Source organism: Linepithema humile, chromosome 6 (genome assembly GCF_040581485.1).
Source record: "Linepithema humile isolate Giens D197 chromosome 6, Lhum_UNIL_v1.0, whole genome shotgun sequence".
Classification (NCBI taxonomy): Eukaryota; Metazoa; Arthropoda; class Insecta; order Hymenoptera; family Formicidae; genus Linepithema; species Linepithema humile.
Window position 1 is genome coordinate 17,585,653 of NC_090133.1, and position 25,014 is coordinate 17,610,666.

At 31.2% G+C, this 25,014-nt stretch overlaps 4 protein-coding genes across 18 annotated transcripts; 2 read left to right on the forward strand and 2 right to left on the reverse strand.

The window, feature by feature from the left end:
* Positions 1-36: 36 nt before the first annotated feature.
* Positions 37-16,712, forward strand: Nt5b (5' nucleotidase B). 13 transcript variants are annotated; one of them, XM_012371276.2, is made up of 12 exons: positions 37-179; positions 2,621-2,733; positions 5,498-5,672; positions 12,759-12,908; positions 13,027-13,100; positions 13,181-13,394; positions 13,481-13,904; positions 14,236-14,392; positions 14,495-14,735; positions 14,852-15,089; positions 15,164-15,283; positions 15,405-16,712. In XM_012371276.2, the coding sequence occupies exons 2-12, from the start codon at positions 2,688-2,690 to the stop codon at positions 15,570-15,572; spliced, it is 2,007 nt and encodes a 668-aa protein (XP_012226699.1). In that variant the 5' UTR covers positions 37-179; positions 2,621-2,687; the 3' UTR covers positions 15,573-16,712. The 13 variants fall into 13 exon arrangements, with proteins under 13 accessions (XP_012226699.1, XP_067213132.1, XP_067213133.1 ...); XM_012371278.2 differs by lacking the exon at positions 37-179 and adding an exon at positions 483-624; XM_012371275.2 differs by lacking the exon at positions 37-179 and adding an exon at positions 1,622-1,819.
* Positions 16,713-16,752: 40 nt separating this feature from the next.
* LOC105674750 (protein FRA10AC1 homolog) lies at positions 16,753-18,386 on the reverse strand. Its single transcript, XM_012371291.2, has 4 exons — positions 18,187-18,386; positions 17,483-17,648; positions 17,218-17,377; positions 16,753-17,137 (listed from the first exon to the last, which is right to left on the reverse strand). The coding sequence occupies exons 1-4, from the start codon at positions 18,291-18,293 to the stop codon at positions 16,839-16,841; spliced, it is 732 nt and encodes a 243-aa protein (XP_012226714.1). The 5' UTR covers positions 18,294-18,386; the 3' UTR covers positions 16,753-16,838.
* A 28-nt stretch (positions 18,387-18,414) lies between these two features.
* On the forward strand, positions 18,415-21,026 carry LOC105674769 (bridging integrator 3 homolog). 2 transcript variants are annotated; one of them, XM_067357043.1, is made up of 4 exons: positions 18,415-19,160; positions 19,243-19,369; positions 19,578-19,752; positions 19,826-21,026. In XM_067357043.1, exons 2-4 carry the CDS (start codon positions 19,254-19,256, stop codon positions 20,333-20,335), a joined length of 801 nt encoding a protein of 266 aa, XP_067213144.1. In that variant the 5' UTR covers positions 18,415-19,160; positions 19,243-19,253; the 3' UTR covers positions 20,336-21,026. The 2 variants fall into 2 exon arrangements, with proteins under 2 accessions (XP_067213144.1, XP_012226755.2); XM_012371332.2 differs by having other exon boundaries at positions 18,417-19,160; positions 19,262-19,369.
* Positions 20,442-24,926, reverse strand: LOC105674768 (activating signal cointegrator 1 complex subunit 2). Of its 2 annotated transcripts, none has more exons than XM_067357030.1 (14): positions 24,506-24,926; positions 24,316-24,393; positions 24,011-24,171; positions 23,552-23,936; positions 23,067-23,284; positions 22,742-22,927; positions 22,485-22,640; positions 22,303-22,396; positions 22,067-22,240; positions 21,775-21,897; positions 21,569-21,690; positions 21,282-21,477; positions 21,021-21,195; positions 20,442-20,699 (listed from the first exon to the last, which is right to left on the reverse strand). In XM_067357030.1, exons 1-14 carry the CDS (start codon positions 24,518-24,520, stop codon positions 20,560-20,562), a joined length of 2,223 nt encoding a protein of 740 aa, XP_067213131.1. In that variant the 5' UTR covers positions 24,521-24,926; the 3' UTR covers positions 20,442-20,559. The 2 variants fall into 2 exon arrangements, with proteins under 2 accessions (XP_067213131.1, XP_012226754.2); XM_012371331.2 differs by having other exon boundaries at positions 21,282-21,480; positions 24,506-24,924.
* Between the last annotated feature and the right edge of the window lie 88 nt (positions 24,927-25,014).

A 25,014-nucleotide genomic window follows, 5' to 3' on the forward strand; every position in this document is an offset into this window, starting at 1 on the left:
GATCCGCGCGCTGTACGACGCATCGTTCTCGCCAGATATCGTATCGCGCGGATAATGACGGGACAATGTATTTCTTTCGTCGATCACTCCGAAAGCGATCCACTGCGACTACGTGATAACGCTCAGCCACCGTAGGTCTGCCAAACGGGAGACGCGACGCACAGCCAGCCAACACAATGGTATCCGCGATACTATATTTTGCTTTAGATTTGTAGGTTATGTCGCATCCGCGAGGTCACCTAAATCGGATTAATTTTACGCAATACCGATGACCGACCACGATCGACGTAATTGTTCACGTTCACGACGACGGTGCGGACGCATTACATCCGCGACACCCGTGTTCCCCGCTTTCTTCGACGATCGTGCGTGCCGAACCGATCGACGATGATAAGCGGCGTGTACGCGTGGTGGAGGCTCGCGAGAATCGCGAAACACAGGTTTTTATTTCCTTCTCCTACTATTCCCTCTATTATTCCGTGGATATCGTCGCTCAGCCGACAACGGACCGACGGATTACGCACGACAGAGCTACTGACGAAATCGTCTTTCTCCGCCGCAGCCACCGACGCTTTTACGGGTCAGAGTGTTCCGCGTGTTATTCGTGCCTTGACTATCCGACAGGTGCATTTACTATTTAATTATATGTCATTATCACCTGCTCCTATCACGTTCGCGTCGTGCGTTTTCCAATGTCTTGCATACAGAGTACAGAGATCAAATGATTCGACCCATTTCTAACCCTTTCATTTTACATCGTCATTCAATGCAGATGCTTGGATGATTTTTTTTAGGAACGACAACTTTGCCTATATATTTTTAAAGGTCTTATTTTTTGTAAAATTTTTTTGCTTTATAATACAATGACTTGCATTTCTAACAATACTCGATCACATATAACTAAACAAAGATGAAGAAAACGTAGTAACAAAGTTTGACGTTTTAGAATCGATATTCTTCCTTTACATTGATTAATATCAATTCATAATCAGCAATCTTGAATAAAAGAAACTGCTAGATATTCACATTAAAAAAGTTATACAAGATAACAATATTAAGATAACAATATTCATATTGTTTTTAAGTTTTCTGAATGTATGTTTTTCTTATCTTTATATATACACACACTTTAAAATATAAAAAATATTCACTAGATATACAAAGACAAAGACATTTACAGTAAAAACACGTAAAATTTTCAATAATCTATTATTAAAACTACTCGCAGTTAACCTCATTACATTTAAAATTCGTCCTATGCAGATTTGAAAATAAACCATTAGAATGATTGCGACATATCTTTATGTTATTTTTATTTTAAAGAAACAATTTGTATGCCGCATAAGAAGTTGAATCTATTACGTTCTGTTCTACATGTTTCAATTCATTACATTCACATTTTTGCGCGTGTAACACATAACAATGTCGCCACAATAAGAAATATATTGTTGCCGATGTTATATATAACCGCGAATATTTCTGTCGCGAATCATCAATTCTATTGTGCTGTCGTCATATTATTATCGCGGTTAACCTCTAATCGCGGAGATACGTTTTCCTTATCGCACCGATCGAATTTCACGCATAAGGCACTTCAGGGACTTTTCGCTGCAACTGATTGGCATACCTGCTGCCGAGGTCACCATAGTTCAGTGAATTGACCTCAGTACGCAGAGGAGCTGCATTGTGTGAGGTTGTGAGATACGGTCTGTCACTTTCAGATGACAGCTCGTAATATCGCGAACGATTTTGCGAGCGGGAGCCACCACCTTTTATCAACATCCGTGAAAGTACGCGATAAAAGAAACGTGTCTGCGAGGTATGAAGATGAATGTCCATTTCCGCGTTAATACAACACTGACAATTAAAATTGTGCGAGCACAAACGAGCCATTTATTTTTCTTTCTCGTGTCAACAATAACGCGCGAGCAAACTGTATTGTGTAACTTGAACAAAGATCGGACTGATTCTTGTCCCAACGACAATGATGAATTGAAGGAAATGACTGTCAGTGTCGCGCGGCTTAATGTACCGCGATATCTGTTAATTACGAATCACGAAAGCAGATAATTGAATACTTTTGCTACAGGGGTTAAAATTCGGTAGAATTTTGTGCAGCCTTTATTTCAATGTTGTGAATGCTGCAAAAACCTCTATTTATTCGTGATGGAAAGAAAAGCCGACAATTAGTATAAAATCTGTTTTTGTAGAAGTTATTAACCGATTTTCACTTCTCGTTCTACTGTTTTTTTACAACAGCAACGTTTACAAATTTATTGCTTGCAATTTGCTCTATATCAATTTATCAATTTCTACGTGATAACGCGACAAAATCCACCGCAGCACTCGAAGTAAGCACGCGCGAGTATTAGCACATATAGTTATCACTGTAATGCAGCAAATTTATGATTCGCCCTTAACAATCCGAATTTCATATTAATCATAGCGTGAAAAAAATTTTTATATTATATTTGTTAAGAGAACTTTGTTGGTTATTCTTTGATGAATTTTTATTTCAATTATTTTATTTTTAACATGCAATTAATAATATAAAATATTGCCACATAATAATGTTAAGTATTTAGAGAAAAAGATATTTATTGGATTTTTTAAATTGCAGCTAATCATGGAGCTTGAAAATAGCAATGCGCATGGAGACACAGGGCCTAATACGCCGCTAAACGAGAATGATCCGAGTGGTAGTAAGAAGTGGTATCGGCAAGCCAGCCAAAGGTTCGTCAATACATCTTTTATCATTTTTGTACAATCGGCATTATGCGTACATCTTTACGTCAGAAGTGAAACACTTTCGGAGCGAACGTACCTATAAATATTTCTATTAGATATTTGATACTTGAATACTGACGAGCAAATATCTAGTTATTCGTACATTACGATTTAAAGGTATGTTTCTCACTTTAATAGCTGAAAGTATTTGATATGAAATGAAATATGAATTTGAAAAGCACATATTAAGTTATATTTAATTAATATTGAATTAAAAAAATACTCTTGAAAACAGATTTACATTTTTCACTTACACTGGATATATATACAATATGATGCGTTTTATTTGAAAATGTTTAACTACACGCGTGAAAACATATATGCCGAATGTATTAATAATCTTTTATAAAATTTTGAAACAGTATTGAGTAAAATATTTGCAAATTTTATTTGCCTTATGATGATGAAATTTTCAACAAAAACGATGAAATACATTTATACGTAGATAAGATTTTTAAGTAATTGTTTTTTTTTTTTTTATTTATTCAACGTATAATTATTACACTTTGAAAATTCTTTATTTGAAAATTTATTTGTTTATAAAAATTAAAGTATTTTAAATATCAAGATTGATAAATAAAGTTTATAAAGACAAGCTTTATGCTTGATACGAGTAAAGTTTATTATTGGACAATGCTTTTCACGGAGTCTTTAACAAAATTTTTAATTAATAATCGAGAAAAGAGAAGTGTAGGCTAGTATTACTAGAATGAATAAGCTCCTAAAATATTTTTGGACTAATTCATTCGTTCGGATATTTACGAAAGCACCAATTCGACCTACGCATTTTCGAAAATGGATTCATATAAAAATAACTCGTTAAACGATACACTTTGGCCGCGATATATTTCGGGATTATAAAAATTGCGCACATTCTATTTACTTCTGATTCATACGATGTAATAAAGTACAGATTTTTTTGTCGTATACAATATAGCTTTAGAAAAAAAAATTTTTTGAAAAAATGTAAATATCTATATTTAGAGAGAAAAAATAGTGTTTACATTTTTTTATGTTTAAAATTCTCTGTACAAATATTTGATAAAAAATTATAAAAATAATGAATATTTAACAAGAGGAAAAAGATAATTACTGGATTTCGTAATAATCCGTAAAATCGAAAATAGCGCAGACGATATATGTTAAATTATCATATTATCTTTATATTATCATATCTTTGCTGAAAATATACATTGAGAGATTCCACATTTTAGAATACACCTGAATACATCCATAGTCAATTCTGAAATATTTATTCTTCTTTTTTGGCTTTTTAAGGCCAAAGATAGTAAAATGTATCTCGATATTTTAAATCTAAAATCTCGTATATCGAATTTTTTACCAATTTTACTTTTTCTGTTATTATGATAGTATTTTTATTTTTTTATGCATCAAATTTTTTTTTTAAATAATCCCAAAACTTATTTATTAACAACTTAAAATCATTTTAAACTCAAAATTTGACAAATTAATCGGAATATGTTATAAATAAACAGTTTTTAACATTTCCTGGAAAATTTGGATTTTTTTACGAGGTTTTGGATTTAAAGTATCGATCTGTGATGTTGTTACATCAGAAATTTGTTTTTTATTTTTTTTTCGTTAATCACTCCTGATAAATTTCTCACGATTCGCATCCGCCTTCGAGTCGAGGGGGGCATCACGTGAGCTCACGATTATTCTTCCTTCTTCACGCGTTATCGTCACGCGAATGACCCCTGGGATTGATCTGCTGCGTTCTTATCATTTAATTATGCTTTCGTCAGAAAGAGAATCTTGTTTGTCCGCGGTTCGCGGTCGAAAGTTGTTATTCCATTTCGTCATTACAACATTGCCACTCGCGTGAGACAGAGTTAAAAAAGCTACGTGATTGGTGATCAATTTTCGCGACGTATTCGAGCTGTCGAAAAGTAATAATTTGTCATTGTCATTAGTTTCCGCTATGAGTCATCGAAGTGTCGATGTGATCATTACGCCGGCGATCAACACTATTGGTAATTATCTTTTGTTTTTCGAGTTGTATGCAACTTACGTTTCTCAGGAGATTCTCCAAGATTTAGTTCAAGACAATTACAAGACAATTTATCCTTATTTTAACATTAGCGTATCCATACTTTTAGTCACTAATTACTAGTTTAGTAGCCAAATATTTTTGTGTATCTTTATGAATTTTTAATTAATATTAGTGATGATAACCGTGGAGAAGAAAAAAATCTAACGTTTTAGTAAGCAATTTTTACTTTTTCTTGTACAGTAAAAATATTGAATCGATCCATTTTTTCCAATTTCGACAATTTTCACGCTGTTCGTTTCTGTAAGTAAAAAGTTAGCACCTGTTCAATAAATTGCAATATAAGTTGCATATGAGCTCTTTTAGTTGTGCCGCTTCTTCGGAGGCGAATTAAAAATTAAAGGGTTCAGTGCAAGGAGAAAAAAGTCCATTTACATTTTAAACACGACGTAAATGTAAGATAATTTATTTGGCGCGAACTCGTCTTTAATTATAGAATTAAAGAATTTGGCCTCGTAAACGCAGACTTGTAAGCCTATCTTTAACTCACTTTATCTCTTATTCCGAAGATACTGCTCTTGTATCGTTCAGAATACTACAAAGAGATGTATCTTACGGAATTATGAGCATGCTTTGTTATTCGCGCAATTCTGAACCCTTTAATCGTAACGAAGACGACTCGAATTTCACGGTGCACAGGGCCGAGAGTGCGATTCCCGGATGACTCGAACGTATTCCCCGAGGAATCGATCCATCGTACCATGCTCGGCCTTAACGTAGGATTGACCAGGAACGATCGTAGCGAGCAAGACCTGGACAGCTACAACGAGGGCACTCACGGCGCCCGCACTGATAAGCGCGAATTGGGGCACAGGTAAATCTAGGATTCCGCATTAAGATGAAAGCGGACGAAACTTCCGCGTTGTTATTAATACATGATAAAGTGGCTTCGAGCACCGGCAATTCGGCACACAAGAAAGAGACAGGTCACCTCGCGCAAATCGTTCTCCTTATTCCAATTATAGAATTTGGCCCTGGGTCGGTATACCGTACAGTTTTAAACCTAATTTTAACTCATTTTACTGCGCATTCCATTACATTAAGCATGGAAGGCATCACTGCTTAAAAAAATTGTAACATTATTCTTGCTATTAACATTACTTGGCATCTGTGACGAATGGTGGCCATGTTTTTTTCGGTTATTTGCTTAATGATCTTCGTGACGATGCGGAAATTTTTTTTTAACTCTTATTTCTCAAAGATGCGAATTTAGTTTCGCGTTATCGATGCATTGTGTATCTCCTTGATTTTCTTCGAATCTTATGCCGGGTTTTCTCGCAAGAAGGAAGATTCGAATGTCGTGTCTTTGTGGCATCGATTTTGTGTCGAGAAAATATAGGTTTTCACTTGTTCTGGGAAACCGTGGATACATGCACACGGTGCCGCATCTTCCGATAACGTGCGCGCGCTTACTGCAACGATCTGCAGTGCTCGTGTAACGGGGTGGTTGTAAAGAGTGTATCTCGAGGTATCGCTCACACGATCGATTGCCGCTTCGAATCTGGACTAATGTATCGAGCTGATGGATTTCATTATCGATATATCCGCAAATGCAATCTATTTATGGTATAAAAGATCATAATTCAAAAGAAAAAGGTCGATTAAGATAGAAACTAAATTGTTAAATGATTATTCTTTCTATTTATACATATATTGTATGCGCTATTTTCGTATTTGTTGTACATGTTTTCTTTATTAAAAAACTATGCAGGATATCCAATAAATATTCTGTGAGGAAAACAAGAGAGTAAAGGATATGATTTGAAATATGAAAATAATGGGCATCCATTTAACTTTTGTAAATTTTGTGTTCCGACATGAATGTCGGAAATGCCGTAACTTCATCAATGTATTATTCCATTTCTTGCATCATACTTATCCGTTGACGTTATCCAAAATCTTACAAGTTGGATTAATGGATTGCAATGTGTAAAGAGTAATTCAATATTCAAGAAACATGATACGCAACATTTTTTAAGGAGACATTTTTAGACATATGTTTAATAGACTTTTTGTTATTAAGAATTTTTTCTCGATTTTAAGTTAATGATGATTCTTCATCCGATTACATTCTACGACATATTATTACCGTCCAGTGGACGTCTTTGTAAAATCGTGTATGAATTATCTTGCATTTTCGACGATAATCCTTGAATAGGATTATAGATTAATTTCTGTACGTTAAGCGCCGTCACAATTTATTGACGATGAAATTTATATCGTGAGAACGATATTATGTCAGACAATGAAATAGTGCCAAGTCTCGTAAATTGATAGCATCTTTTCAAGTTCAATAAATCATCGTCTTCTTGTTAAAAATTTCTTTGCATATGGATAATTATTATACTTCTCTTATCTCTTTTCTTTCTTATAAATATTTTGTATAATATATAATACTAGTTGTTGCAAGTTTCTTCTTTTAAGGAGGATTTTATAGGTTTCATGACATCAAAAATTTTTAAAAATCATATTTTTGACAGGATTAAAACATATATTTCAATAAAAGATATTTCTCTCGAAAACTATTATTACAACTAATTTCTATTATTACTATGATTAGTTATGATTATCCACATAATTGAAAGAAAAGAATGAAGGAAACTAATAATCAAAGGCATATTTAGAGATAATAGATTAATCGCAATAGATTAGACCACTCAATGGTATTATTAGATAATGAAGGAGCTTTGTCGCATGACGACGAGTCTTTCATAGAATTTTATTGTGCCCAGCAGTAGTTATCTCATTACGTATAATCATTGCCAATGTTGCTTATAATTCTCACGACACTCGTAATCATTTATCGAATATTTAAAGTAATATAATATTTTTTAGTTCTCTCTTTTTCTCTCTCTCTCCATCTCCGCATATCATATTTAGAATTTAAAAGAATTAATTTATATAGTGTACACACATAATTTAATTAATTGTTAATGAAATTTTTTAATCAATTCATTATGTGTGATGTATACTAGTGAAAAGATTAATCACTGCGCGTAACGATTATTACATAATAAAAAAATGACTAGAAAAAGTTTATCTAATGGCGTTAATGCGTGTTACCGTGATCCGCTGGACCGAGGACTGTCAAGGCGTGTTTGTAAACCAATAGTGATAAAGTGATTAAAAATTTCCAGCGGCGGACCGCATAAACAAGTTTCCTCACTGAATAGATAGCAATGTATTGCTGACGTTGTAACGTGACAACGGTATTGCTTCACAGCAATATAATGCTCTGTAAGCTACGTATTACTCCATAAAAATGCATTGTTATAATGAAGTAATCGTTTTTCATGTTGAAAAATTTATTTGCATATCACAACTTTTTTAACGATAGAAGAATTTAAAATCCTAGGATTATGTAATCTTATTAGAAAATTTTGATAAAGAACTAATACATTAATCTTCAATAGATAGATCTTTAATTTTAAGAATAACATTTTCTTTTTTTAAGGAGGATTTTATAGGCTTCATGATATCAAAAACTTAAAAAAACTTATATTTTTGGGAGGATTAAAACATGTATTTTAATAAAAGATATTTCTCTCGAAAATTTTGATTCTTGCAGGTAAAAATAGTATTTTCTGTAGATTTTGATGTACGTGCGGTCATTCGCTTGCACGCATATTGTAATTGGTATCTTCATCCACCGTTGAAAGGGTAAACTTACAAAGTAACGACAAGGCTTACGCAATTAACGTATCTTATTTCGAGTCATTGGCAGATAGTTCTGGCAACATGAGAAGACTCACGTCAATATAGTAAACGCGAGTGTAATTCATTCATGTCGTGCAACGAATTGTGTTACACTATAAACGCTTTGTCACGTAGTTGCTACCTTGGGAGTAATGCCCGATTTATGTCAAAATAGACAGAGGAGATTGTGGTAATTAAAATACAGCATATTTCAAATTTTTCGCGATCCCTTTTATCTATTTATTATTTTTGTTGCTATTATTATATCGACATTGGGAATAAAAATGAGTTTAAATCTCTCTTTAACAATAATTCGATTGAAATGGTTCTTTCTTTGGAATATTTTGATTGAAAGTACGATTAATATGTTTGTGATTAATTGCTGTATTAATTATCTCGGGATTTTATTGCAGAAATATAATTGCACGCAGACATAACGTGGACACTCGGCACAGATATTGTAAATAAGTGATCAGTGAAAGTGTGAACGATGCACGTTTTAGACATGCGAGTCTTACGTGCCGGCATGCACGCATCTTCTGCAGTGCTTGACCGACTTACTTAATAAAAAATCCGCAGAACATGATAAAGCACTCAAGTTCGTGCTGAAAACAATTAAATTTCCGTGCGATATTACACGCACAAAAGTAATCGTTAAAATGCCGCTCTCTCCATATTTTTTACTATTATAAATAGATGCATAGACACTTCAAAACATCGCTTTGTTGCAGAAGCGTAGTCACTAATTAAATTTAAAAATTAATTTACTTTGTTGTACAAATCGTCAAAGGCGGAATTTAATTTGAATATTTGGATTTAAGACACAAGAAATTGTAAACATTTTAGATGACTAATAATTTCAAGTATTTTGTTCCTTAATGAAGATTGGGTAAAATAGTTTTACATCTCAAAGATATGTTTGTGCTACTTGTTTCAAATTTTGTCCTAATAACATAAGGCGTTGCACGTGTTGTTATTTAGGATTTCGCATTAACAAGAAAGTGATAAAAATATAGTCTTTAATTGCGTGCTCGTTTCACTCAACTATCGAGAGTGGTAACTCGCAATCTATACATACACTAACGTAAGCCTTGATCGGACTTAAAGTTCACTCGGTATGTAGGTTACACAGGATCGAAATGAATTTGGGAAGGCTAATATTAGACTGAATACGGCCAAGTTCTCACGCGTGTACCAAGCACAAGATGATATGACTCACCTGGTTCATGTACTATGAGCGTTCCGTTGCTTTCTTATCATTCCGCGATTAGCGCAAAACACCTTCACTGATAAAAAGAAATAATAAATCCTTTCATATCGTATTGCACGTTCAAGCGCTGAAGAAACGAAAAAAAAAAGAGGAAAAATGCAGAGACGCGGATGCGTCGCTCGACGCTCGTTTCGCTCGCACGCTTTTCGGTGACGCGCCAACAAAATCGTGCGGTGGATTATGCCAACGATTACCGTCACGTATAACAGCACACGACGCGTCGTAATTGCGAAGAGAGGTGCATTCTATGCAGACGTACACCCACTCGCACTCGCTCACATACACACACGTCGCTGATTTAGCCCTTGGTAGTAAAGCTTGCACAACAGTCGTGCACGCGATCGCGTTGAATTGAGGAGGAGGTTTGGATTGTCCGGAAGACGATGAATTAGCTCCCATCGTTGCGTATTAATCGACTGTCAGCGACTCGCCACGGACCAGTTGACGTTTGGTCATTGAGCGGATAACATCATCGCCGTTTTTTTTTTTTTTTTTCACCCGGCAAAGCATTTACGCCTTTCACACACGCCCGTTCGCTCCTCGAGGCGCAACTTCTACCGTGCCGCTCGTGATAATCCGGATTGTAAACTTTCGTCAACGTGAGTGTGTCATTAGAAAGTGATCGAGAACCTTTCTAGTTCAGATTGATCTATTAAACACGCTGGGAAAACGTATTTATTATAATTTTTGGAACACTTTGTGCGTACGTAAGAAAATGTAATTCCATTTTGAAAAAGTGTATGTAGGATGTCCCAAAATTTACGAATGTCTTTTAATGATGGGATACACTTTTCTTTTAAATGGAAATACGTTTTTTTTTACACAAAATGTAATTTTATGAATCTCACTCATAATTTTTTCTTTTTCAAATTTTTCTTGATTCAGTGATTAGAAACGATTTTCAGATTTTCTCAATCACAAGTTCTTGCAGTTTTTCGCAAGAGTTTTGCACAAGCTAGATCGAAGTACGCTCGTTATTCTAGCATTATCAGATACTGACGACAATAAAGGGAAACACCTCATCATTGCCATTGTGAAATATATTCTAGTGCTATTATAATATCTATTTTGATATGATTTATAAATAAAAATTTAGAACAAAGTTCTGTCTATAATTTTATTCATTGAATTATAAATATAATCATGAATAAAAAAATCTTAAATTATGGTAAAATTGTAAAATTGCACTTATACAAATTTGTTCTTAATTCCATGTTTACATTTTAGGGAGATAAATTTAAAGTACTGATACAAGAAAAAGATTTCTTGTAACCATAATCTAATTAAGTTTTATTTTTAAAATTACAATATGATTTGTTCTAATCTGACTTGATTAACATCTATTGCAAACATTTACTAATGTATATTTAATATTACATTACAATCACATTAAATTTATCGCATATATGTATATAAACTGGAAACGTTTTCCCAGACGTGTTTTAGTTTTGCATCCACGACTGATCCTTTTCACAATTTTATTACACATCTGTGTTATTGTCGGGTAATAAGAACACAAAATTAATCACAGGGTATCGATGATTAGTTGATATTCCGCGAAAAATGTTGCTGAAGGATGCGAACAACGATGTCTCATCAACTACGAATTTTAGCAATTCGCGACGGTGCATTCAGAATGAGTAAGTTATTCGTTATTCCTCCACTTTATTCGAAAAATTCATGAAAATATAAGAGAAAACTAATTAATAAAAATAAAATTATTGATTTGGCTCTTTAGTATATTGTTTAATATAGTGAAATTAAATTAAGCTACTAGAGCCGGAACTAGTTGATATTGCTTTATTAAATTATATTAACTGATTAACGCGAAGAAAAAATTTGATTGCTATACAAATCAAAATAAAAAGAATAAATGTCTAATACGAACTTGATATAAGGTGGGGTGACGTGAGTTCCAGGCAAGGTCAATATATACAAAATAGGGGAACGTTTATTTTGAATTATCATCAATCTAAATAACACAAAGTGGTTTAGTAGAGATATCAAAAAAGCTTTAAGAAAGCTTTTGAAGATTTTAGCAAGGCGTTATTACATTTATTACATTTACCACAATCTTAATTTGCTAAATTATTTCGTATTTTTCAGCTTAATAATGATATAAAATAAGAATCTTATATATATCGACTTTCTGGTATTAATCAAAATATTCATGTCGCACGTTTATTTTACATTCGACTTGCATTAATTTTGACTTATCGTTACGATATTCATTTTTAATTCTTTATCTTAGCGGTAAAGATTACTGATGAATGATTAACGAGTTGAGGAATGACGCGAGACACGATCGTGTCTTTTGATTTTAAAGTGTTATTTGCGATCAAGATTACGAAATAGGAAAATAAAGTATTTCGTAAAATGAGTTGGTTGTAAATTTGATTGCAATTAAAGTATCACCAAGAATCTGTTTCTTCGATTCGAAGATATATTTAAAAGTTGAACTGAGAACATGCATTAACTCAAAATACACAATTCCCAACATGAATGCCTTGAGCAACCATAAGCAGCATATATTCGTGACTTCACACACTGTTCAAGATAATTAATTTAAAAATACCGTATGTCGAGAACAATTACTGCGCTTTTACACGTGTGAGAATTTCCGCCGAAGCCTCTTTTGCGAGGGATATTTGACTTTCATAAGAAAAGTTTAATGCACTGAACAAACTTTATATTCAGCTAATTTTTTCATTTAATTACCATATAATATGAACCATGTAATATGAATAAAATTAAAATTAATTTTCAAATAATAAGTTTAAATTCTTTGTGATTGAAAAATTAGATATGCTATGGGAGAAAAAGAGGAAAGACAGTCGTTTGTTACTCGATTATTAATGTTAAATTGATATATTTATATGATTTGTCTGACATGTGTCAAATCTACATAATTTATTAACTTAAATGTTAATATAGCCAAATGAGTGCTTCGAGAAGCAGCATGGTATCAGAGCGAAGAATTACTAATTCTGATATTATGACATTACCGACAATATCATTTCTGTATCAACAGGAAGATTTTGAGGAGAATTTCGCCGCTATGCCGCGAAAAATCGTCGCTAATAGGTTCCGCCGAATTTTCCTTATTTATTTAAATCGTACATTTAAAAAATTTTAAATTATAATTACTGTAAATCTACATAATTTAATTTAGAATGCTTCTTAATTCATAATTTTTTTATAGAATCTTTGTCAATCGAAGTCTTCATCTGGAAAACATCAAATTCTATGGCTTCGACATGGATTACACATTAGCGGGTAATTATTTCAATAAATATATCTTTGAGAAAAAAGAAATATAAAACAAGCAAAATTATGTTATACTGTTAACATTTTAGAATACAAATCGCCCCAATATGAGCAGTTGGGCTTCAATTTGCTTAAGGATCGTTTAGTATCTTTGGGTTATCCGCAAGAAATCAAGGCTTTCGAATATGATCCCAGTTTTCCCGTTCGTGGATTATGGTTTGATACCTTATATGGAAATCTCTTGAAGGTGGATGCTTACGGGAATATCTTAGTTTGTGTTCATGGCTTTGAATTCTTGAAACAGTAAGAGATGAAAATATTACATTCCTCTTTTACAGTTTATTTTTTTTATTCTTCTTTCTATTCTTCTTGATCTGTTCCCATTACAGTTCTCAGGTCTATGAGCTTTACCCAAACAAGTTTCTACAATTAGATGAGTCTAGAGTTTATGTGCTCAATACTTTGTTCAACTTGCCGGAAACCTATCTGCTGGCGTGTCTAATAGATTTTTTCACTAACTCGCCGCAATTCACCAGAGAAAAGACCGGAGTGAAAGAAGGTGAGCTCACTATGAGCTTCAGAAGTATATTTCAGGATGTCAGAAGCGCGGTAGATTGGATACACCTTCACGGTGATCTGAAAACGAAGACTATTGAGAACTTAGACGAATACGTAAAGAAGGACGAGAGGTTGCCTATGTTTCTTACGAGAATCCGAGAGAGCGGAGCAAAAGTGTTTTTATTAACTAACAGTGATTACGTTTTCACGGACAAAATTATGACTTATTTGTTCGATTTTCCACACGGTGCACGGGTATGTTTTCTCTTATTTACTGTTACATTCTTAAAATTAATTGCTTCAAACAAATTGACGAGTTTATTATACTTGGAAATTAGTACTTTGATGGGTCAATCGATTATTGAACTTTGTAAATTTTTAATAGTAATAAAACTTATAATTATCTAACTATATGATAAATAATTAGACTAATTTAGATTAGGATTAGATTTATGTTTATATAAAATTGTTACAGAGCTTAAAAGATTATTTTTTCAATAAATTGTCAAGATTTCTTACAGTTATGAAACATGTTTTATATTACACACAAAGTATGAATATAAATTTTCTGTTATCTGTATTTTAGCCTGATGAACCACACAGAAATTGGAAAACTTATTTTGACACAATTGTAGTAGATGCTAGAAAACCTTTATTTTTTGGAGAAGGAACCATTTTACGACAAGTAGATACGAAGACAGGCGCTTTAAAACTCGGCACTCACAAAGGACCGCTTCACACAGGTAATGCAACAAAAAAATATCGATATCGATAAACCTGATTTATAAAAAAATTTTTATGATTACAAATAAAATTGTACTAAGTAATTATTGCTTTGTTTAAAGGTGAAGTGTATTCAGGAGGCTCGTGTGATGTCTTTACGGAATTAATTGGCGCCAAAGGAAAAGACGTATTATACGTCGGTGATCACATATTTGGTGATATTTTAAAGAGCAAGAAGATAAGAGGCTGGAGAACATTTTTAATAGTCCCCGAATTGGTGCAAGAGTTACACGTTTGGACTGACAAGTGTCAATTGTTTGCCGAATTACAAAGTCTGGATGTCATGCTTGGAGAAATGTATAAGTAAGTAGCATGGATCAGTAATAAAAACATCATTCATCATCAGCAAGCAAGTATATAATTATTTGTATTTGTATATTTTTCATATTTATTGATGCCATATCATTTACTTCATTTAGAAATTTAGACAGTAGTACAAAGGAAAAGCCAGATATCTCTAAATTGCGCACCTCCATAAGGGATGTTACACACAAAATGGACTTGGCTTACGGTATGATGGGTTCCCTGTTTCGCAGCGGAAGTAGACAAACGTTTTTCAGCAGTCAAGTCGTGAGGTATGCCGATTTGTACGCGGCGACTTTCTTGAATCTGATTTATTATCCCTTTTCGTACATGTTCAGAGCACCTGCCATGCTGGTAAGTCGTATGGTATATAAATCAGATATAATTAATATGTGAAACTATTATTAAAAGAACTGTGATATTTTTAGATGCCTCATGAAAGCACAGTAGCACACGAACAGAGGTTTGTTATGGAAACCCCAATGATAAGTCGTTCTAGGACGTTTAAATTAACAGATGAGGAAGAAGAACATAATCGGCCTTCTTCTGTGAGTATTTATAACAATATCATTATAACAATATACTTGCTTTGGCAAGTAGCTAATATTAATTGATTAATGCAGAAGTGTCTTAATGATGTATTTTTAAAATATAATTCTTTTTGTTTAGAAAAATTTGTATGTGGACCATTTTAATAATCAAATTCCACATGCAAGACCGGAAACGCCACGTAATGTCACGCATACACACGATGAGGACTGCAGCGACGAAGATAGCGATTCACAAAAGCAAGGCAATCAAGTAAGAGTATGTACAAGAAATGCAAATTGCAACTGAAGTAATATTATTCTCAGTGTTGTTTTCCATCTCGTATAATTGATATAGACTGAAAGACGAGTGGAATGAAACATAATACGTAGCAAGTAAAACATATTACTTAAGATATATTTGCGTCTCAAGGAGTTAATGTAGTATGTTAATGTAATATATGACGGTTCACACTGTATTAACAATATTTAGTCTCAAAATGTGTACGGTTATTTATATTTTTTAAAAGATGTTAATATAATAATATGAAGATGAGATTTGGCAATATATTTATATTGATTCTGTGAATAATTTCTGAATATATATATATATATATATATTTAATACTTTTCTAGTTGGGAGACTTACATAATAATTAGCGCACAAATGCTCATATTATGCCCAAATATTTAGGCGTTGAATTACTACACATACTAGACATTGTTAGTATTGTATATGTTGTATATTAACTTCACTTATTATTTAGGCTAAGTATTATATATGAAAAACGTTGATAGTAAAAAAACATCGATTAAACTTATTGTAAAATTTAATACTAGCCTGTTTTTTTAATATGTAGTATAAGTTTATTAACATTAAATGGATGAAATCTAACAAATTCCAAATAAATGGTGCAATTTAGGCTAGTCTCTGTATAGCAAGAATATATTACATGATTATATTCTTTAAATTAATTAGTTTAATATGTAGATAATCAAGTTTTTTAAGGTATAATTAATTCTGATTCAAGAAACATCATCAAATTATTGGATTTAAAAAAATGTTAGATAAGTCTTTACACCACAAGAGAATAAGACAATATTCAACTTTGTATACGAGACAAATGCTATAAGATATAGTAATAGAAAAAGATCAAATGTAGAACAGAATATTGATGATAGTGTGAGATTAACACACACCTTCACAGAATACTGAAAAAGAATACTGAAAAGTTTATTTCATTTTATGTAATTATAATACTAAAATTAAAAAATGTTCTCAAAAATTCTGAAAATATTCACATATAATTCTCTCCTCTGCTCAGGTGATTTATTCATATTTCTTTACAGAAAAGTAGTGTAATTACTATATGTTAAAAATAATATAAAATTGCAATCTGTACAAATATACATGTATTATACACGAATTAAAAAGTTGTCCTTATTGTATTACTTGAATTATATTGACTTTACAAATATAAGAAATAAGATTATTCTTAACTCGATATTTATTTATAATAAAGTACAACATACATTTCACACACACATACACACATTATAACCATATAAATTGCATTCACATTAGTAAGTCTGCTAGGTATTCCTCAAATTCTTTTTCTCTCGATTTGTCCACATCTTCTATTGGTTTTTCTTTCCAGACATTTGATTGATCTGTATCGACACTCTCGGTAGTTTGTGTTTCAAGCGGATTAGAATCTGTTTCTGCTTTATTATCTGAATCTTGATTACTAGATGTAGCAGATATACCATCGTTGTTTTCGGAATTTGTACCCAAACGTTTTAAAGATTTTTTCCTTTTCACCTCGCGTTTTTGTGAACAATAATTAAGTTTTACTGAACATTCTGGGCAAAGTCCTTGATATATATAAAAAAAACTTTTTTAATATAAAGCTCTCTTATAATATTTAACTGTTCTTAAACTGAATATGACATACTTAATTTTACTAAGGCGTTCTTCTTTTCACCATGTTCTTCATAGCCAAAATTAAGTTCCCAAGATCGCAAGTTTTCTTTTTCCATACATGTTTTACTACCACATTCAAATTGTCCTTTCCCAGCTATTACTTCTTTTTCAGTTCTCCATCTCAGAGCAACCTACATGTCACACGAACTAGAATAAGTAATCTATCAAAATATTTTTTCTAATTCTAATAAAAATGTGATCAATACAGTTGTTAAGAACAGAAAAATATATCATACCTTATTATATTTGTAATATGTGAGATCGCATATGCAATATTCCTTGAACAGTTTGTCATAGTATTTTTTAGCCAATTTTGCCCCCCATGTGTCTGGAGTATCATCTTGATCCCACAGGAATTTGTGATTCTCTCTGATGACATCATAATCAGTTTTGTCTCGAGACCTTGAAGTTGATCAAAATGTCAAGTACTACTTGTTGCAAAGTTTACATAGCTACAATTTTTGCATGTTTTTATTTGATAACAAACCCATCACAAGAAAATGTTATAAATATGCATTACAGCTGTATCTTCAAGAAATAACATTTATTTTTTTTAGTTGCATGCTGCTAAGTTTTTTGCAATGAAAATGATATAAATAGTGGAGTTAAAAAAAAGAGAAGAATGATAGAGAACCATATAAAAAAAGTTATACAAAGATAACATTCAACACTTATATAACTGACAGATATGTATAAATACTGTTTAATATAATATATTAAGTAAAGTAAAAAAACAATTTAATTACAGATGATATTGATAAGATAGTAGATGTAATCAGTCTGAAAAAATTACACGTGCAACTTTAAAGGACTACAATTCAGAAAGGAAACATTCGTGTAAATATGTTCATGTCTAATGTGCAAATGCAATGTGTATTTTTCAATAATTTTGCGAAGCTCCCAACACACAAAATAATTTGTAAAATAAAAAATTTAATACGTGTCACGCTTCAATGATGATACAGATTGTCCATAAAGTGTCAAATAGTCGTTTATGAGCTTCTTGTGTCTGTCGTAAGCTGACAAATGTGCATATGCCGGAAACATTTCTGGTGTTAATTTTTGTATTTTCCACACAATTTGTAACCTTTCAGAATCAAATCAGCTGATTCCACTTGTGTATTTATTTTTACTGGTCATACACACCACTTTATTTCCTTCTGGAGAATTTACATTGCAACCGATATTTGATCTGCCAGGTATCGATATCCAATGGCATCGTGTATCTTCTAGAGAACAAAACTTCAATAACATGATGTTTTCAGTTTGAATAGTACAGCATTAGAAAAAGACGGATTGATAGTTGTTTTCTCTCTCATGTCCCAGCTGCTCCATTTGACTGACAATGAACGTTCCAAGATAGTATAAAGTGCACTGTAAACATTTACGTAGAATTGTCAATCTATGATAATTTATGACTTCATTAATTGTTCAGTGAACATTCTTCATTCAAAAATTTTATATTTATTATTGCAATAATTGCAATATAATTGTATTTTATAAACGTATCTACTGTTTTCCAAATAAAAAAATAAAAAGAATAAATCTAATAATTATCTTACTATATATATAATCTATTTACTAAATTTTATATTATAAATATAGTTCAGCAAATGTATGCAAATGTATGTGTAATATAAATTTATCCTTGTGTACTTGTAAATAAATATCAAGACAAGTAACACGTAACATATTTGCTTAATTAGAATGCCAATGTATTAATTATATATAATAAATTTTTGGAATATAATTGTATAAATGTTATTGGTAAATATAGCTTCTAATAATTAAAACATGGATAAAGATTGCAGCTATAACAACATTCTTTTGTAAATTTGTTGTTATCCAATTTTACAATTATCCATGTTAACATAAATTACGATACTGTTTGTAATCGACATTGAATATGACGTGGTAAGTAATTGAATTAATTTATACAAAATATGTTATACATTTTGGTATTGTCAGTACAAGTTAGATTGTAAGTTTACATAAGATATATATTATATGAGCAGGAATCCTTTAAAGAAGAACCACTTGACACAAAGACCAACTTCTGCATCTCCGCTCTTGTCCCATTCGGAAGATAAAGAATTAGATCATGTTGTTCAAAGACTCATCTAGTATGTATTTTTGACAAAATCTGTTACTGTGTTACATATTTTTGATTATGTATCGTATGATGTAAATAATGTATACATATTTTCTTGCAATTTGTAAATATACTTGAATGCATTAAATTTGATTCTCTTTTCACATAAATGACTTAATTTATATATGGTCATATTTATTTAAAAAAAGATAAATTTAAAAACATTGTTTTGTTCCAAGTGTCGAAAGTGCAATAAGAAAATTAACCAAAGAGATGAAGAAATATATAGGGGCTTTGGAAAATTTGGATAAAGCTGATCAACGATTAAATATGAACCTAACCAGTTGTGGATTGGCACAGAATAATGATGAATATAGAAGAATAGTGGAAGAGTATTCTTCTGTTGCCACACAAGTAAGTTAATACATATGGCATTAATATTCTGTCTTAAAAATATATAATTGACATTGTGATTTTGAATTATTAGGTAGGGAAGAACATTCAAGACGTGACTAGCTTATGTCATAAAACGTTCATAGATCCTTTGAAAAAATTAAGAAATGAATTTGCTTCTATCGCTACTGCAATAACAAAGCGCGAGGAGTTAGTGACTGCATGGAAATACTCGTACAATCGTGTAAAGAAGTTGCAAGAGAAGAAAGACAGAACTGCAAGTCATATCGCGAAATTAGAGAGAGAACGGAGAGCAGAGGAAGCAGCTGCTAAAGAATTGAAGATTATACACTCTCAGTTACTCACAGAATTACCAGCGTTTCTGGAAAAAAGACTGGAATACATTAATCCAAGCATTCATGCTGTGATCATGATACAATTAAATTATTATGGGCATGCAACACAATTATATACACAATTGATGCCGACTCAATTTTCTGAATTCACATCAAGCACAATAGTACCTGAAGAAGAATATCAACGAACTATAAGCGAAGAACTAAATAGATTAAAAGCACTAACTATAGTAAAAGACCACAAATAACGTAATATAAAGCGTATATTTGAAAAATAATTTTCAGATAAAAATATATATTCGTTAAAAGCCTTTGTTGAAAATAACAATACCAAATAGATAGAAATAATAAGCATTGTTATAAGAATGTTTTTTTATTCAGTGAAATAATTGTTAAATAATTATCATATATTATTTATAATCATCCCTTGGCAGTATGTACATTGTGGAACTCTCACATTTGTGAAAATTGTCTAAGATGGAATCATTCCTTGTTTTCGTTTGATTTGAGAACCCATGCGGCGATTGTGATTGCCATGTGTAGCCTTGCGCACATTTTTCTTATGCCTGTTAGTTAGGACATCTTTGTTTTGCCCTTGCCCTTTGGGATTGCCTTAAATGAAGAATGTACACTTTAAGATTGGAATATATGTGACATGTGATTAAAATACATTATTTGCAAGCATCTAGTTAGATAGCTCTGTCTCTTCTGTGACTTTATATTGTAATATTATGTTATATTTTATTATATCATTTCAGAGAATACTAAATCAATATTTCAAGTAATATATTTCTATAAATTAAAAATAATTTTTTTATACTTACAAAAGAAGAATAAAATATTTTAATATGTTATATCTTTTAAGGGTTTGATAAGAAATTGTAAATGGTTTGAATGAAATATAATAAATGAAGTATAATAAATGAAACATACCAATTACATCATGTGCATTTTTGCTGTCTTTTGACGATTGTTTTCGCTGTTCAGTTTTAGCACGCAACTCCGCTGGATTTGATACGAAATGATCATTATTTTGTGTTGGTTTCTCATCTTCAACTTCTGTCTCATCCTCAGAACTAGCATTATTTTTATTGCTTGCACGGAATACCTAAATGCAAAATTTGTTGTATAAAAGGAAAGTAAATTTAAAAATCCATAAAATTACATATTAAAACTAAAAATATTTAAACTAACTCTTGGAATGGTGAAAGGCCTAGCATCTATTTCTGTTGAATCATCTGGTGCACTATCACGAATATTATGGCTGTCATATGTGTCGTCATATTCATCATCATAATCATCAATAATAGTATACTTTTCATAAATATTTCTAGATTTCTTAATTTCAGATTTATCGTTTAACATTTCATTTGCATTTCTGTACTTATCTCTTCTGAAAAGAAAGAAAAATATGTTTGATATAAATCAGAATCAACATTCAAATTCTTCAATATAAATTATTTTTTAAATTCAATATTTACCTTTTTCCCACATGAATCTTTGAATTGTCTATAACATCGTTTGTCATAATATCGAATTTATCATTGTCGAAAATGTTTAACCTTTGAACACCAATGGCCAAATCTACTGCAGCAGATGGTTCCTAAAATAGACAGAAATAAGATACAATTATAATGCAAATCAATTCTTACTATTTTTCTCATTGTAATATAATTCTACTATTTACCATTGGATCCGGTGGTATGTATGGTATTTGCGTGTCGTAATCTTTCAAATTAGGTGGTAAAGAATCTTCAATGACCGCATTTATTACAGACTCAACATTGTAATTATAGTGTTTTAAACATAACTGAAAATTTCAGGACATTATGTTTATGTAAATTTACATTTATAAAAATATCACACAATGTGTTTTGTACACAATGTATTTGGCAAGTTTAGCACTGGTAGTGCTTGTTTTTAATTATATCGATTTATTAATCATAAATCAATACAACAAATATAAGCAGAATTTTTACCTGTATAAAACCTTCACCACAATCGCATAAAATTTCTTTCACGTTTGAAATAAGAGACATTAATTTCTCAGGATCTTCAAAAGTAGATTCTGTCTTATTGTTTATATGGTTCACATCATTGTATTGTTTATCTTGCTGATTGCTTTGAATGCCACTAGTTCCAGCAACAGGTACCTACATATAAGAACAAAATTAAAAAACAAAAAATTTTATACGTTTGCAAAACGATTACTTACGTTTACATAATTAAGGGGTGCATTAGCTGGCATCTTAGTCTCTCCAATTGATGTATACAGCGAGTGTAAGATATATTCACGTTTTATTGTATCACTAATAATATGTAAAGAATTATATAATATATAATATAAATTTTTCTCTGATATATGCTATTGTAATAATTTTTCTTTGAAAAGGATACATTTCAGGACAAAGTTTGGACACAGTTTCGAGATCATCGCCAATTGGGTAAAATTGATGATAATCCACAATAAATTCCTTCTCAGATATAGCATTCATCAATAAATTCAGGTATTCATCTATGCAATTTCTTGTTTCATCTTCTGTTATTGTATTTCTAAACATTCAATATCATTAAGTAAATCATATCTTTAACTACAATATTCATAAAAATTTCATCTTTTTTTTTATTACAAAGAACTATATTATTGTACTTACAGTTTTTTAAAAATATCCAATATAGGTTCATAAAGAATAATTCGAAAAAGATTCAGTATTTCCACTCTGGTTACATCAAGACGATGCTTTAGTTCGATGTATTTTGGCATATTTTCTTCATTATATGCTAATTTGTCTAATTTCTTATACATTTCAGGTATTGTATTTCCATATAACAAAACTATTCTAGCAAACAAAAATAATATAATAGTATTAATATAGCATTTCAGAGATACGAATAAATATATTGCCAATTATAGAATTTATGTTTTGTTAATGAGATGATGATAAAATAAAGTGTAAACTTTAAAGAGAATAAACTCACTTGTTCATAAAGTCATCCGTATGAAATATGGCAATTATTGGACTGTAACTTTGTAATAATACAGTAAGAGTTGATGATATATCTAGAATGTACAGTATTAAGTCTTCTAAATTATATAATGTCATCTCTGCATAATTATTTTCTTTTTCCGAAAGAGCCACTGCTTCAGTTATGTCAACTGGACAATCTTTAAATCTCCGTTCAACATTTTCAAGAGCCTATATAAATAAGTGTAGACTAATTAATAGCTACAAAAATAATAACTCTACCATTTTTACTTAATTTTAGACTATACAGTAATTAATTATTGACATTTAAAAAAAATTTTATTGAAGAATTAATTGTATCTATCAATTTTTTATATAAGTACATTTTTTTTCTTTTTTCTTTCTTTTGACTGATATTTCTTACAACCAGTAGTCAAAGTGCATACCACAAAGAAATTATAATAAATTTTTAAAATAATTTTTAAATCTTTCTCTTACCTTTATTAAACATGGCACAGATTTTCGAAGATCATCAAGATACATTGGTTGCAGACTAAATACACTTTGTATTAGTTTCTTTGTAACTTTGGCATTATCTCTACCATATAGTTGACACAAGTCAAATATAATAGGTATTGTAAATAGATAATTATCGTACAATAAATTCCCATGAAATGGACGGTTCATATATTCTGTCAAACTTTCTTTGTTTGTAACAAGACGTGCAAAGACCATAAGTACATTATAGCGAAGCTTTTCTAACGTTTCCAACATTTCTGGTATAGTAGGAAAATTTTCTAATGCATAAAAAGGTGGAGCTTCTTGTAAAAAAGATATTAATGTATCCATGATTGAAGTATTATAAACAATATTGGACCAGAACCTAGATGAAACAAATCATGTAATAATCTTTTAAACATTAATATTATAAAAAACTATATAACTGTAATATTATACCGATAAAATGGAAGATGAAGTAACCAATTTAGATCTTCAATGATATAATTTGTAACCTCCATCCAGTGTTGTTTGGTACCCGGAATTTCAGAACCATCGTCATTATATATTTGTGGCATTTCATAATGTAATACATAACGTTTATCTATCCACCTCGAATTCTAAAATTTGATATTTAACAATATATACAAATATATTAGAATATTAAATATCTGCTTATATACGCAACTATTAGAGAATATTATAATATAGTCAATTTTGTTAGATATTTTGATAAATAAACATATTGCCAAAAATTAACTTACCAGTGCATTTATTGCAATAACCATTCCATCATTATCCACTTTTAATTGCAAGCTCTCTAAAGGCACACCATGAGGATTCTGTTTAACAAATAAGGATCTTTAGAAATTATGTATAACGTTGATTACATTTTTTGCGAAAAAATCTCATTTTGTTTCTCAAAATTATGTCAAACAAAAAAAAATTAAATACCTCGTAGAATTCCATGGTATTATATCACGCATTGTCCGTTAGAAACAATTGTATTTGTTACAGATTGTCAGTTTGACAAATGCATTCGGTATGATAAAAGAGCTTCGACAGATATCTGATAAAATTAGTGATAACTATAGATGATAGATAAACGAAGCAAAGCGTACGATAGATTATCAATCAATTCACGTTCAAAAATCAAATCACAATGTAAAAAGCCGGGCAATCCCAACTTATTCTATACGCTTCGTGTCATCACATATCATATACTATCTGCTAGAAAAGGTAACCTGTCACATTTACCGGTGCACAATGTATTTATAAAGGTATATCCAGTTTTGCATAACCGCATAATGCATTATCACACGATGCATACGATAAAGAAACGATCAATCATATATCTGATTTAAATTCATTTTAGGCATGTGATTAGTGGATTTTCTCATGTCTGTTCATTATGCAGCCATGTCATTTTATATGAGAATCTGCCTTAAGACAATGTATATATA